This window comes from Alexandromys fortis, unplaced genomic scaffold (genome assembly GCF_014885135.2).
Source record: "Alexandromys fortis isolate MF-2015 unplaced genomic scaffold, M_Fortis_MF-2015_v1.1 scaffold_10, whole genome shotgun sequence".
NCBI classification, from domain to species: Eukaryota; Metazoa; Chordata; class Mammalia; order Rodentia; family Cricetidae; genus Alexandromys; species Alexandromys fortis.
In genome coordinates this window covers 11905466-11920287 of record NW_026067895.1, presented here as the reverse complement: position 1 = coordinate 11920287, position 14822 = coordinate 11905466, and the positions used below count along the sequence as shown (strand labels likewise).

The 14822-nt window shown below is 46.4% G+C and overlaps 1 protein-coding gene across 4 annotated transcripts in view; it reads left to right on the top strand.

Moving 5' to 3' along the window:
* Pum3 (pumilio RNA binding family member 3) overlaps positions 1-10848 on the top strand; it is a 34399-nt gene extending 23551 nt beyond the window's left edge. For all 4 annotated transcript variants that reach the window (XM_050159588.1, XM_050159598.1, XM_050159610.1 and 1 more), the window contains 5 exons: positions 975-1117; positions 1770-1992; positions 4616-4703; positions 6779-6869; positions 10591-10848. In XM_050159588.1, coding sequence (XP_050015545.1) covers positions 975-1117; positions 1770-1992; positions 4616-4703; positions 6779-6869; positions 10591-10723 — 678 coding nt within the window. In that variant the 3' untranslated portion in view covers positions 10724-10848. The remainder of the gene's footprint in view (positions 1-974; positions 1118-1769; positions 1993-4615; positions 4704-6778; positions 6870-10590) is intronic.
* The last annotated feature ends 3974 nt before the right edge of the window (positions 10849-14822 follow it).

Here is a 14822-nt window from a genome sequence, read left to right as displayed (position 1 = left end):
GTCTCAGAGCACTCTCCTCCGATCCCAAGCGGGAACACAAACATCCAGTCCCATAAAAGCCTTGAAATGCTTTAAAGCCAGAGTTCACGCTGGCAGCCCCAGGAAGCCGCGCTTTAAAATGACGCAGCTTTTTTTCTGCTGCTATTGCTGAATCAGGAAATCTCTTTTCAGCACGCCACCAACAAACATCAAAAATCTGTGTTAAACTCTCTCTCCCTTATTTTTAAGCCTTCTCAGGTTTTTAAGTGGATTTAGCCCATCTCGTCTGGGCGCCAGACGTAGATGTAGACAAAACACCCGTACACACAATAAAAAGATTTTTAAAAAATTGTTTTAAAAAAATTACAATCCTGAGTTTATGTCATCTTGAGAGGGTCTCTTCCTTTATGAGGAGGGTGTATGCTTCCTTTGGAAGTCGGGGTCAGGAGTAGCTAATGGATGACTGCACTCTGACTCCGCAGCGACACCTGTTTCTCACTATAGTAAAGCCTTCATTTGCTATGAATAAGCAGCCCAGCTGAGCCTGTATCAACTTCCTGCTCCACAGGGCAGCTTCCTCTCCCGTCCCAGCAGGGAAGTTCTGAGGCCTGTGCCTCCTCAAGGCTCCTGCTAGGCAGAGTGCTCCTGCAAAATGACCCTCATCTGCCCCGATCACAGCAGGTGCTGTCCTTAGTGACAGCAGTCCGAACACTCCTCCTCGTGAGAGGAGACAGCTCTTCCAAGGTCTTAAAGTCCTTGGGTTTGATCCGTTAATACGAACAGATTATTCACTAATGACAGCCACAGTAGATAATTAACTATGATCAGAATGTAATTCTTGGTGTTTTGATAAGACATGTCAGAATTAGCTTCACATTTGCTAGTGGGTGCGGGAGGGAAATAGCGAAGGGTCTGTTGCTCGTTCCCATCAAACCCCATCTGAACTTGGGATGTAAATAGTGCTGCAAGGGTGCCTTTTGTTTTTAATCATATAGGAAATCATCGGTTCCCTGCCCAGCATAGTAAACGACAAATACGGGAGGAAAGTCCTGTTGTACTTGCTCAGTCCCAGAGATCCCGCCCACACGGTTCCAGAAATCATCGAGCTTCTGCAGAAGGGTGATGGCAATGCACACAGGTAACTGGCGGCTGATAGCTTGGCACCTTGTTCCTCTGCCGGGGTGCTTGATTGTTTGTGAGGGATGTATGCACCAAGAAGTTTCTGTGCACGCATCCCTCTCTCCCTCTGTTTCTCCAAAACTTCTTAGTGACTTCCCTGTCATGCGTGAGGGTTTCACGGTCTCAGACCATACCTTGAGAGGAAATGGCAGTGTCAGACTGGAGGTCCCCCTGAGCAGACCTGGCACCCAGTAGGTGCTCAAGTGTGTAGTTTTGATTTTTTTGTTTTGTTTTACTTTCAAGGCTCCTGACGTCATGTGTTTTAATGTCTTGAGAGCAGAGTCTATGAAGTACTCTGAGCACGTCCTGTCTTGCATGTTGATTTGTCATTACTTGGTGTAAGACTGGCTGGATTTGGGAGGGTTACTTGTTTGTCTGTACTGTAGAAAGCGACTTCCTTTATTGAAGTCCTCTTCCTTGCCAGGCAGTGTTGAGATCATGAGAATGGAAAGATGCCCAGCCTGCAGCCTTCACTCCCTCACTGTCCACATCCTCAGCAGAAGGACAGACAGTTACAGTAGCGGATAGCCCAGGTTGGGATAAGCTCCTAGAGGGTTGTGATAACAAGATCTGCCATTTATCTTACCACCTCATTCATCATATTCCAACAGTAAGAAAGACACCGCCATCCGCCGGCGTGAGCTCTTGGAATCCATCTCCCCAGCTTTGCTAAACCACCTGCAAGGACATGCGCAAGAGGTGGTGCTGGACAGGTCTGCGTGTGTGTTGGTGTCTGACATCCTGGGATCTGCTACTGGAGATGTTCAGCCTGCCATGGATGCCATCGCCAGTTTGGCAGCTGTGGAACTGCATCCCGGTGGCAAGGACGGAGAGGTGATGTACAGTTGATTATAGTACAGGCAGCAGAGCCATGGGGCCTGCAGAAGCTGCAGTCATGGACACTACAGAGTGTTAGCAGTAATGCCAGTAGCATGTTCAAACAGACCAGAGCGCCATAGTGCCTGTCCTCAGAAATGCAGTGATTCTATACTGCCTGAAGTCACGTGCTATGCCTCTTAAACATCTGTGACTGGCCCTTTATTACCTTTCCAGAATAGTCCATGCTTGCTGTTGCAGCTGCTTCCTGCAGTGTGAAATGCTGTCCTTTTCTCTATTGCCTGTGCTTCATCAGTACAAGTCTAACTCATCCCGGGACCCACAGTTCTCTGTGAAATCTTCCCTGATTTTGATTCATTAAAAACCTGTTCAGCTTGATGCATACCTACAAACCGTAGACTTGAGAGACAGGCAGGAGGAATAAGAGCTCAAGGTTATCTGTCCTCTGCTGCCTATGGAGACCAGGGCCGCCTGAGCTGGATGCGACTCTCTCAGACAATATTCTTGCTCATTCTGATCACTCTTGCTTGTATTTTCTTGGGCATGGTGTGATTCTGCATTGCATCTTAAGGTCACTGATTACATTAAGTGCTAACTAGCACCCCAAAAGCTTGCCATTTGGAAGACACACTGTTTGAATATTAATTATTTAAGTTAATATTGAAACGAAAACTAGGTTCGGTGGGGTTATGTAAGACTCCGCTTGTCCCCGGGTAGCCTTCCTGGAAACAGAAAAGCCAAACTGAACCCTGAAGGGTTAGCAGCTCAGGCAAGAATGGTAGAAAGAGGCATGTGGGCTGTGCGGAGGAGGGCCTGCAGCCTGAGGAAGGGAGAACTCCTGAGCCCAAGACTCCCACTTGAAAATAGCAAGCAAACAAGAGGAAGGCAGAGGCCTGATCACGCAGGGCCTTTGTCCTGTGCTGGCTTGGAAGCGCACAGAGCTCAGAAGTAGCTGGTTCTAGGGAATGACCAGTTTTTGAAGCTTTGACCTCTGCTGTCACTCAGTCTGACAAAAGCCTTTATGTGCTCAATAGAGTAACCTTTCATTATGATCCCTGGCATCGCTCAAGGATATAAAGTAAGCTGTTCGAGTTCTCAGCCTTTCATTCATTAATCGAAAAAGCAATAAATCTGTCAGAAATGCTTAAAAAGATACTCCCTGCCCTTAGAGTTTGGAATCCATTAGAGAGACAGCATGCACGTCACTTTTATGCATGCCTTTATGTTAGCTGAACGCTAACATCTGCATTTTAGTTCAGTTCCAGGGACTTGGAACTAGTGATCCATCTAGTTCTGATCAGCGGTCCATGGGCTGCAAATAACGGGTGCCCGTGGTAGCAGCATGAAGTCATCACCATGCAGAGGTGCTGCTGCGCTGGGCAGAGTCTGCCTCCCCTGCTCAGCTCTTCTCTGCCATCTTCCCGTGTGCTGTGTTCTAGTCATAGCCAACTTCCACAGCCTCAGCATCTCCTCGCAGTGGGGCCTTTTCTTGGCTGGAAGACGGTCTCCAGGCAACTTTCCTGCCCTGTCATTGCTAGAATTGGTTTGAGTCAATCTGCTTCCAGACCAATCTCTGGCAGAGTGACAGGATGCCTGGGTCTGCTTACAGTCATTGAGGATGTGGCCCTTAAGAACACAGCCTTGTCACACCTTTGGTCCCAATGCTTGGGATCACACACTTTTAATCCCAGCACTAGGGAGGTGGAGACAGGAGTGATATGGTTGGGTGGAGAGGAATTTAAGTCAGGAGGAGACAGCAGCTTAGGCTGAGGGCTTGTAGAGACAGGATACCCCCTTCGGTCTGAGGATTTCATAGAGGTAAGAACTAGAGGCTGGCTGCTCTGCTTCTCTGATCTTTTGGCTTTCACCTCCTGGGGGGAATAAAGAACACAGCCTTTAGAGGAAACAGGCTAGGGGCTGCCAGTTGAGTAAACAGTCCAGCATATTCTCACAGCACAGCTACTCTTTCCATCTCTTTTCTTCTAGTCTTGGGTCAAGTCTGGCACTCAGCAATGCATTTGATTCTGAATAAAAAGGATGTATGGTATTGAGTGCCTGGCGTGCTACTGACACGTAGATGGGAAGAGGCAAGCTCAGGCCCCTGGCTTCCTGGAGCAAATCAGACGAACGTGTGATGAAATCTTGCTCTCAATAGAGATAGTGCTCATTACTTTTCATACTAAATGAGGGGAGACTGCTGTTACTGTGGGAACAGCTGGTAAGGCCAGCAAGTAAGCTGCAGATGTTTTTATGGCCTGCTCACTAGGTCATGGCAGTGAATGGTACTTAAACACCATGTAGTGTTCTCCCAGGAGGTGTATTTGTATTTCACATCACTGTATTGCCGTAGGAAGAGTTGGCAGGTTCACCTGATTTGTAAAGCATTGTGTGGTACTGTTCAAACAGAAACTCAGCTAATCGCTGAACTACCTTGCAGGGGCTGAGATCTCCCACATAGCTGTGCTTGTGGCACCCTGGGAATGTGATGGGTTTTCTGGGTAAAGGTTTCTTTAACCGTGAAACTTAACTGCATCCATGTCTATACATGGGGTAGAGATAGGCTCGTGGGCCAGAGAGGGATGGCAGCTTTTGAAATAACACGGTTCGGGTTCTCTTGTAGCTGCATGTTGCTGAGCATCCTGCGGGACATCTCGTTCTCAAATGGTTAATAGAGCAAGATAAAAAGAGGAAAGAAAATGGAAGAGAAGGTAGGGTGTGTGGCTTATCTTTGGAATTTCTGCATTTCTGGACTTTATACTGGTCATTTAGGTCCCGGTGGGATTTGCTAAGTGTGTGAAAATCATGCCTGTGAGTAGGTAATGATTAAATGTCGAGGGCTGGGCTGCAGCGCAGTGGTGGACTGCTTTCCAGCCGTACCGTTTGAACTGTTACAGCATCTGAAAGGGGTGGCAGGTTATGAATTTGTTTTTGAGACAACCTGCAGTGCTGTGGCTGGCTGGGCCATTTTTGTAGGGCAGCACCATCATAAGGTCATGGCTTGGGACTGTTTTTAGCTCCAGTTTTTAGATAAGATGCTTCTAGTATTCAAGGATAATATGGAGTTGAAGCAATCCTTTCGTTATTAAAACAAAAAAGTCTATGCATAGTTTAAATGAGTTAGACAAGTTGTCAGTGTCCAAAGAATTTCCTAATGATTTTTCATAATAAAGATGCTAGAAGATCCTCAAAGATGGCTGTTGGCTTGGAGTGGTTGTCACTTTCAAGCACAAATGAGTGTGTCTGTCTGTCTGTCTGGTTTTGTATTGCTGTGCAACAAACTACCTCAGAGCTTAGTGGGTCTCTGAGCAGTCATTTGGGGTTTGGTGGAGCTTGCCTCTGTCTGCCTTTCAGGGCAAACAGTTGGATGTCAGAGCATAGCACTGTGACTGTAGCTCACTCACGAAATGGTCAGTCTTAGCTTGGAGCCAGCAGCCTCACTTCCTCTTCCTAGACTGCTCGCACACATGGTGGTTCTTTTTTAATTTTTTGTTTGTGGCACATATGTGTGTGAGTATAGACATATGTATGTCATGACACGTGTGGAGGTCAGGTGAGGCTACCTGGCCATTGTGCTTCTAGGGATCCTCCTGTTTCTCCCTCTCATCTCACCTAGGAACATTGAAATTATAGGAGTGAGTATATAATAATAACCTCCTCCGCATTACATAGGTCCTAGGAATTTGGGCTCAGGTTCTCAATGCTTATGCAGTAAGTAAGTGCTGTGCCTGCTGATTGGTTCTTAGACTGAGCATCCCAAGGAAGCAAAGCACACATATGCTTATGCCTCATGGTTAATCCTCAGAAGTCATCCCGTGTTACTTTTACCATGTTCTCTCGGTCTGGACAGTGAGGCTACCTGAGTCATTGAAAGGCTTGGAGTCCACCCTTAATGGGAGACTGGTAGCATCTAGAAATAAGTGCACACCGTGTAGAACATGTTTCGATCACCTCACTGGCTGACTGCTGCCCCTGTTTACCGTGAAGAGCTAGGTGGGCTCCATGAGTATCTTTGGCATTCATTATTATGCATGGTACCTACTTGGGATTTTGTTTCGTTTTGTTTTTCGAGACAGGGTTTCTCTGTGGTTTTGGAGCCTGTCTTGGAACTATCTCTTGTAGACCAGGCTGGTCTCGAACTCACAGAGATCCGCCTCCCGAGTGCTGGGATTAAAGGCGTGCGCCACCACTGCCCAGCCCTACTTGGGATTTTTGCCTTCAACATAGTCCATCTTTTCCTCCATCAGTCACTAGAACTGACTGAGAGTGAGTTGCACATAGAACACACAGTGAATAAGATGCTTGCCTCAGACTTTAGAACCATGACCACAGGCATAATTAATTATTTTTGATATACGGCCATGCAAGCATCATAGAGAGAAATTGCCATGACTAACCCACGTGGTCATTCTTTAGCCACTAACCACATTATCGGTTCCTTCCAGTTAAACTTTTCTACATCAGGGGGACCGATTTTGGCCACATGTGAAGTAGCACTGTCAAACATTTACTTCCTGAGTAGGTCAAGGTTGAATCATTAAATATTACAAAGAAATGTAGATGTGACCAAATGAGCTTTTTAAAATAATTTGCTTTTTCTTGGGTAATTACTGCCAAAAATTCACATCAGAATTACAAAATTGTAGTAAATCTGTGCTAGCATTTTAGTGGTTTTAGTTAAGTGAGGGTTATTTTTAACTTTTCTGCTGAAACATTTGCAACTTAGGGCATTGAGATGCGGGTTGGGAGTGTGCATGTCCTCACTGAGTCCCCGTCTACTTTGCAGGCTGTTTTGCAAAGACCCTTGTAGAGCATGTTGGCATGAAGAACCTCAAGTCCTGGGCCAGCATCAACCGAGGCGCCATTATTCTTTCCAGGTCAGTGAGTAGCGCGTGCAGCACACACGCACACTCCTTTACCTTTGCTTCTTGTTCTAGGGTTTATTCCCAATAATGTGGGACTGTCCATCACTCATGGTGCAGACAAATATTCAAAAGTTCATGTAGGGGCTGGTGAGACACAGCCATTTTTCACCATGTTTGGCTACCAGAGTTGCATCTCCGAGACCCACAAGACAGGAGAGGAATAACGCCCCAAGTAGTCAGTCCCTGTACACACAGTGTGGCAAGGAGCCTTGTGCGCTCACACACAGACAGTAAACAGACATAACTTAAAACAAATGTAGCTCTTCAGTCCTCAGATTTAACTCATCTTTTGAGTGTCAGAGAGCACAGAATTTTGGCATTTACAGCGTACATAGTTTTATCAGATTTATAGTTTTGACAAAACACACTTACATTTTCTCTTAATGAGTAAGTTATATGCCTTTGGAAACAGTCGCAAAGCTCTTTAAGTCACGCTGCCGAACTATAGTGTTGTTTTTTTCATTGTCTTTAGGGATTCCGAAATTGGTAAAAGGTTTGTCGATATGTAAATAGAGACCTTGCTTCTGATTGCTCTCTAGGCTAGGCTATGTTGAGTTTATAATGTCCAGGTCATTGTTAAAAGTGTCCGCCTTATAACATCTGTGTGCTGTTTGAATCAGCTACTGTTTTTCTTCTTCTGTGTTGCTGCCCTAGTTTGATTCTCAGTTATTAAACTGGCCAAAAGCAGCTTCAAGGGGAAAGGGTTTATTTATTTCACCTTACAACTCTCATCCATCTCTGAGGAAAGTCAGGGCGAAAGCTCATGGAGGGACCTGGAGCAGAGACCATGGACAAAAGCTGCTTGCCAGTCTGCTCCCAGTACCTCTGCTACCTTTCTAACCCAGCCCGCCTGCCTAGTACTGGCTCAGTTGCTGGGCCCTCCTCTGTAATTAACAGTTAAGAAAATGCCCCCGTGGCCAGGCTGATGGAGGCAGTTCCTCAATAAGGTTTCTTTTTCCCCCTGGTAACTCTATAGTTTGCATCAAGTTGACAGAACTAACCAGCACGTCTGCTAACAATGAGAAAACAGATATTGCAGTTTGAAGCTTCCACCTTCTTTGTGGAACTGCACTATATTGTGTGGTTTGTAAGCAATAGGTTAAAAACTCCATCATACCATTGGTCTGCTGTACATAGCGAGAACTCATTTTTAGGTCACTCAGGGTCTTCCACTGCATGGGTACTACATGCAGATCAGGCTTTCTGTTTTTAGAGAAGTGAGTTCATATTGCAGTGGATGTTAAAGAGCCAGAGCCCGTTTGCTGTGACAGGAAGTTTTTTGTCTTGCATTCCTTTACCAGGCGTTCGGAATGTTAACACCCACTGACATGCTTTCATTCTGCTCAGTGATGCCACGAAATTAGTGTGTAAAGTGTGCTCATTGGTCAGCACTCCCGTGGGTTCATCGCAGACAGAAGAATGATCCAGTGTGCTTCTTGCGGGGCTCTGTCTGGAATTGTGTGGAGACACATGCAGCGTCGGACGTTCCAAACAGAGCTTGAACTGTTCTGTGGCTTTAAATGCAACCATTAATTTACTGGATACTTGAATAGCGTTTGTTTGCCGAACTCTCTGCCTGTTTGCATTTTAGTTGAAGTGTGTATTTTCTCTGGGGAATATATAATGCTGGGTTTGTCTGTTCACCACAGTCATTATTGAGTTAGGTAAAGAGCATTCTGGTTGGAAAGAGGAAAAAGCTTTGCATGCTGGCTGAGAAATAACTGTAGAGTTCTCTAGCACCTAAGAACATAGGACCTAGTTAGTCTGCCTCAGCTTCAAGACCTGCCTACTGTGTGACTTGGGAAATCTTTGAGCTTTGCTGGGTTTTCTTGCTTATAAGACAAAAAGTTAATAATAATCTTAAATTTATTAAGAAAGCAAGGCATGGAGAATGCATTTCACTGTGTCTGTTTAGCTGCTAACTTGTACTAATACTATGTACTATGTGGCCGTTTAGCCATGCTGTTAACATAAAGACAATTGACAAATCTATTTCAGGGCACTTTAGCTGGAGGATGCTGCTTGGTGCTGCTCACACACCTTCCTGTTTGTGGACATAATGGAAGTCATTGGCACTAGGGACTTTTGAAAATGCCAAGTAATCTCTTTCTAGACTATGTTTCAGAGGTTGACATTTAAATGTGGTCCTAAAGAACTTGGAAGGGAAAGGAAACTTGGGCCTGGTGGCCTGCAGTCTGGTGCCTGGAGCCCAGCCTTGTTTAATGGCTCACATTATTGAGTATTTACTAAGTATCAAGCTTTACCTTAAAAAGCAGCCCTCTGGGAACTGGGGGCCTGGCTCAGTGGCTGAGCATGGGCTTAGCCCTTATGCCGTTCAGTGACTGGATGTGGGCTTGCCGTGAGTATGGCTTAGTGAGTGTAGGCTTAGCATGAGTATGGCTCAGTCTTGAGTGTGGGCTTAATGTGAGTGTGATTCAGTGTTGAGTGTGGCCTTAGTGTGAGTGTGGCTTAGCTTGGCACCAGAGTGCAGCCTTGAAATGCACATTGTCAGTGGTGGAATTTGTACCCAGTATGTGTAAGAACCTGGAGGTGAGTGTGTCTCCTGTTCTCCAGACCAGGAGACTGAGTTGTAGACAGTCAGCATACTCTGGGTTGTGTGGTTAGTAAAGCCCTTCACTTCCACAGCACAGCCTGCGTGTTGTAGGTGTGGAGTTGAGTGACGTGGTCACTAACCCTCGCTCCCTTCCGTGATTTGCCTACCACATGTGTTCACTGGGGTGAGTTGACAGTGTTCCTTGGCCATCTTTGTGCCTGTGGCGCTGTAGTGTCAGCAAGCCAATAAAGCCTATGGTCTCGCTTTTCAGTGGTTGCCCAGGTAAGACGGTAGCCTGCTCTGAGCCACTGTTCTCTGTCTGTGGCGAGATACCCACGACCAAGGCAGCTAATAAGAAAAGTTTCTGGGGCAGTGGGGCTTGTTTATAGTTTCAGGAGATAAGTCAGTGAGCGCCATGGCAGTAGAGGGGCAGAGAGGACATGGAGCAGTAGTTGAGTGCTTACTTCTGTTCCGGAAGCAGGAGGCAGAGAGATTGAGCAAGTTTGGGTCTGGTGTGTGCTTTTGAAACCCCAAAGGTATCCTGATCCTTCCCAAACAGTTCCACCAACTGGGACCCAAACTTTGAAATATATGAGCCTGTGGGGTCCATTCTCATTCAAACCACACCTGCCAAACCATTTAAGGCAGATGTAAGGAAGTGAATGGTGTCTTGTCTCAGTGACTCCACCCACAAGATTATAAAGCCTTTCCGTAGTTTAAGAATGTAGTCTGTTGGCTCTCATTTATTTGGTGAATTTTAATTTTTTTCAACTACGTTTCTTTGTTAGTTGTTAGGTGTGGGTATCTGCACATACATACATGCCACAGCACACATGTCCTGGTCAGGGAGCAAATTGCGGGAGTCAGTTCTCTTTCTGCACTCTGGTTCCAGAGATGGAGCTCAGGTCATCGGGACTGAGAAGAAGCAGGAGGCTTTACCTGCTGAGTCATCCCACTGGGCCCTCATCCAATGAATTTAAAAAATCAGTGTAAAACACTGTATGTAGATCGCTGCGGGAGATGACTGAACAATGGCTTGGTTACGCTGTCCATATGGTGGTGTTGCAGGTTCAGAACTTTGATGACATTTAATTTTGTCAAACCTTTTTCTCTGTCTAGCCTTCTTCAGAGCTGTGACCAGGAAGTTGTAAACAAAGTCAAAGCTGGACTCAAAAGCCTGATTCCAACGTTGGAAAAAAACAAAAGCACCAGCAGAGGAGTGGAAACTCTACTGGAGAAGCTGACCGCATAGGCGTGCTGGGCGAGCAAGCTGGGGCCCGCTTCCATGGAGAAGGGCAGATCCCCATACTCATAACCGGACACTCTGTGCATGCATTCTTTGTTAAAGGACCTATTTATATAAAATTGTTTCTGAAAGAAACTTCTTGTTTGATACCAGCTGTGTCATCCGTCAGGCCGAGTACTGCCCAGATCACGTTGTGGCGGTGTGACTTTAGACTGCTGTGATTGATGGGCCTGGGTGTGTGCGGTGTGCTTGAATGGCTTGACTTAGGAGAGGAGCCAGCTGCAGTCTGAGAAGGCTTCCTGGAAAAGGTGGACTTTTGAGGACCTCTTTGACGAAAGAAGGAAGGGCATGAGAAAGCTCCGTGGTTGTGTGTGGCAGGAACAGTAATGTGAACTGCCTTTGGCGGCAGCCTGTGCCTGGGAACAGCTTCTCTGGCTACTGTACAGACTGAGTTCAGGCGGGTTACCTTTGAAAGCTGCTCTGGTAAGTTCAGGGGGCCGTGTACTAAAGGAATTAGACCTTGAATCATTGCTAAGGTCGAGGTCTCTGGGAAAGTGTTACCTCTGGATTTCAGCCTACAGAGTAAATACCTTGTGGTGGGGCATTCTCCCTTGGGGCAGCCCCTAAAATATCATAGGTCTTAGGGTGAGTAAGGGCTAGTGTGCTAGAGTGTAGAGGTCTGGGGGAGGGGGGGTGATCAGCTGGCTCTCGGCAGTGAGGCTGGAGAAGGGCTGTAGACCGCTGAGGCTCCTGTAGCAGGCATTACAGTCCAGAGCCTCGTCCTTCCTCCAGATGGTCTGATGGGTAGTTATGTCCCCTGAGGAGCTGGCTGAGGAGGGGCCGTACCTGCCCCTACTTCAGGGTCCCAGGACTATTAGTGTGGCATCTGGGACTCTCCTGCTGGGATAGATTAAGGCTTTCCAATGGCTTAGCACCTGTCGCAACTGGTTGGATTCTCAGGGCATCTGAGCATGGACTGAGAAGGTAAATGGGGAAAAGACAGTTTGATTTTACTTCTGTCTGATTAATTATCATTGTTGGATTTGAGTTCTCTCTAGAAAGGGCCACTCAGAGAGATGGAGATGCTCCATGTTTCATCCTTAGAAGTGAGAGATAAGCACATGTGTAATTTTAAAAAGCATTTTTGTGCAGCATGCAACAAAAACAGCCATCTCCTAAGCCCCAAACTCACACTTCTCATAATAACTTGCAATCTTAGCTCTGGCAGATTCTAAATATGCTTTCTATTATGTATTTGAATATATACATGTTATATACTTATGACATCATACTGCAGAAAATACATGCTGCGAACTTCCATTCCCCCTCCCTCCTCACCCCAGTGCAGCTGCATCTGATACAAGGGTTCTACATAGACTGTTGAGTTGGATTATGACATACGGAGCTGCTATTTTGTACTCACTGCCATTTTACTTTTTCTGTAATTAGTCACTGTCAGATTTATTTTGTTTCCTTGGGTTTTTACATCCCTATTACCAGATACCCTCCCCCAAAACTTCTCACCAGAATCCCTTACACCTCTTCTCTTCTCCTCTCTCCTCTTCTCTCCTCTCCTCTCCTCTCCTCTCCTCTCCTCTCCTCTCCTCTCCTCTCCTCTCCTCTCCTCTCCTCTCCTCTCCTCTCCTCTCCTCTTCTCTTCAGTTGCGTTACCACCTCCCCCACAGCCATTTTCCTCTTCTGTTTGTGTGGTGTGGCTCCCAGAGGTTGCGCTGGTGTCTGGTAACAACCCGGGGTGCTCCAACAGTGCCTCCTATGGGTCACAGGTGTGTATTATTACTCATCCAGCCACATGCATATCTCCTCTGAGTCTCGGGCACAAGAGCAGGGGTAGGCTTAGCACAGAGTCCAGCCGAGTAATCTTGGAAGAAAGGTGAATTTGCTGGGAACAGTTTTTGAGAACCCAGGTCTCCAATCCTGCCTGGCAGCTGTGGTCACAAGGGCAGGGTGTTTGGAGAGTGCTGTCTTGCCACTATAAGACAGATAGCTGACATGCCAAGCATGGCTGAGCAGGAAGTGAAAGGAGTTGAGAACTGTCATGGTATTGAGCTGCTAAGTGAAATGGGGCTAATTAATTAGCCCTGAACTCCTGGTGGCACGGAAAAGCATCCCTCCATTTTCATTTGCATCCATTTGATTGATTGCACATTGGATACCTTTAGAGAAATTCACAGCCCATTGAGCTAGCCTGGCTCAAGATACCATTAGCCTTGCACACTGCCTAACACTTAAGGTCAGTGAGCAGTCCCATCTGGACGGCCTTCTGGCTTTCTGCGTGTCCTGTGGAATTGCATGCCCACTTCTGTCATCCTGTACCTTCATCTCCTGTGGAAAGCCCATTGCTCTTACTCCTTGCTGAACACTCTTACCTGAGTGAGTCCCAGCCTCTAATCGGGTTCCTGTTGACATCAAAAGAGTGCTGGCAAGTCTGAAGCCTTTAGACAGTTTAGCTGGGTGTAGAAAACCAACTTCTACAGGTTATCTCCAGAAAGTCACTGGAGCATGACTGAAACACACACACACACACACGTTCTTCCCTCGAGAAAGATGTTAGGACCCAGCAACAGACACGTGTAGATTTTTAAGTTAAATCTTGCAGAAGTGTGAGTATATATGTTCAGAATGATGGCTGAGTAGAACACAAGGAAGGCTGGCTTGTCTGAGCAAGCCTGTAATCCCAGCCCTAGGCAAAAATGAGTAAAAAAAAAAAAAAAAGTAAGAAAACACAATGTCTTAGAGCATCTATTTGTATGGAGCCAATTGTAGGATTTTTTTTTTTTTTTTTGTACGTTTGGAAGATGTGTCTGTCTTACCTCCTCTGCCTAAGGCACTTTCTGGTTGATTTAATAAAGATCTGAATGGCCAATAGTTATGCAGGAGAGGATAGGCGGGACATCTGGGGAGATAGAGGAACTCTGTGGAAGAGTCAGAGGAGGGGGTTTCAGCAGCAAGACACCAAGGAAGTCAGACATACAGTATGGAGGAAAGGTAAGGGGCCACATGGCAGAACATAGATTAATATAAATGGGTTAATTTAAGTTATAAAAGCTAGTTGGGAATAAGCCTAAGCTAACGGCAAAGCTTTCATAAATAGTAATAAGTCCGTGTCATTGTTTGGGAGTTGGCAGTCCAAAGAAAGTCCAGTTACAGCCCCAATTACACCGAACTCAGCAATAAACTCTGCCACTTGGAGCTGGCAGTGTAGTTCTGCAGCAGAGAGCTTGCCTAGCATGCAGCAGGCCATGAGTTCCGTTCCCTGCTGCAGCCCAAGAAAGAAAAATCAAAACACGGTCAATGCTTAGGGATGCTGCTTAGCCAGGGTCACACATACCATGCTCTCCGTCATTGCTTCTAAATTTGAGACACCACCTAAGCGCCCCAAATCCCTTAGCCTCTGTTGCAGAGAACACAGATTCCTAAATGAGTGGATTGTTAACTTGGGCATGACTGTGGGTCTCAGCCCCATGGAGATTGGCTGAACCTGCCCCTTGTTCCGCTGTATGCGATAACCCCACATTCCTGTTCACCTGTGTGTAATAAGCACGTGGCTTCTCCATCGGAGAGTCCCGTCCACCTGATCCCAGCCTTTCTGTGTGTCTGTCTTGTCTTTCCTTGCCACCCGGGTCAGGTTTCCAGGACCTAGCTGCACAGAGCAAAGCCCTGTTTCTGGATAAATTCTGTAGGTTTTCCCATGAGTCAGCTCGCCCAGGAGATGCAGCGTGCTATTTGTCTTGTCTGCATCTTACGGGTAGTGCCAAGCAGCTGCTCTGCGTTCGCTACCCTGCAAGCAGCGCTGTGCACATGACCGTACCCCAATCGGTGCCTTCGAAGGCGTCGCTGACGCCTCTACTCTGAGAGCTGTCAAAGAATGGTGCTTTGAACTCTTCTTAAAAAGAAAAATGTCTGGCTCATTTATAATATTTTATCCAACTGAAGCATGCTTGTAAGCTGTCGATGGATAGAGCTGCAAAGATGTGGGAATCAGACATTTTGGCCTGAGCTCTGTTCTTAATTATATCTTGGGAAAACAAGGTTGTCTCTTAACTCCTTGCGTGTTGACTGCTTGGGTGGGAGGTGATAGCCGGCT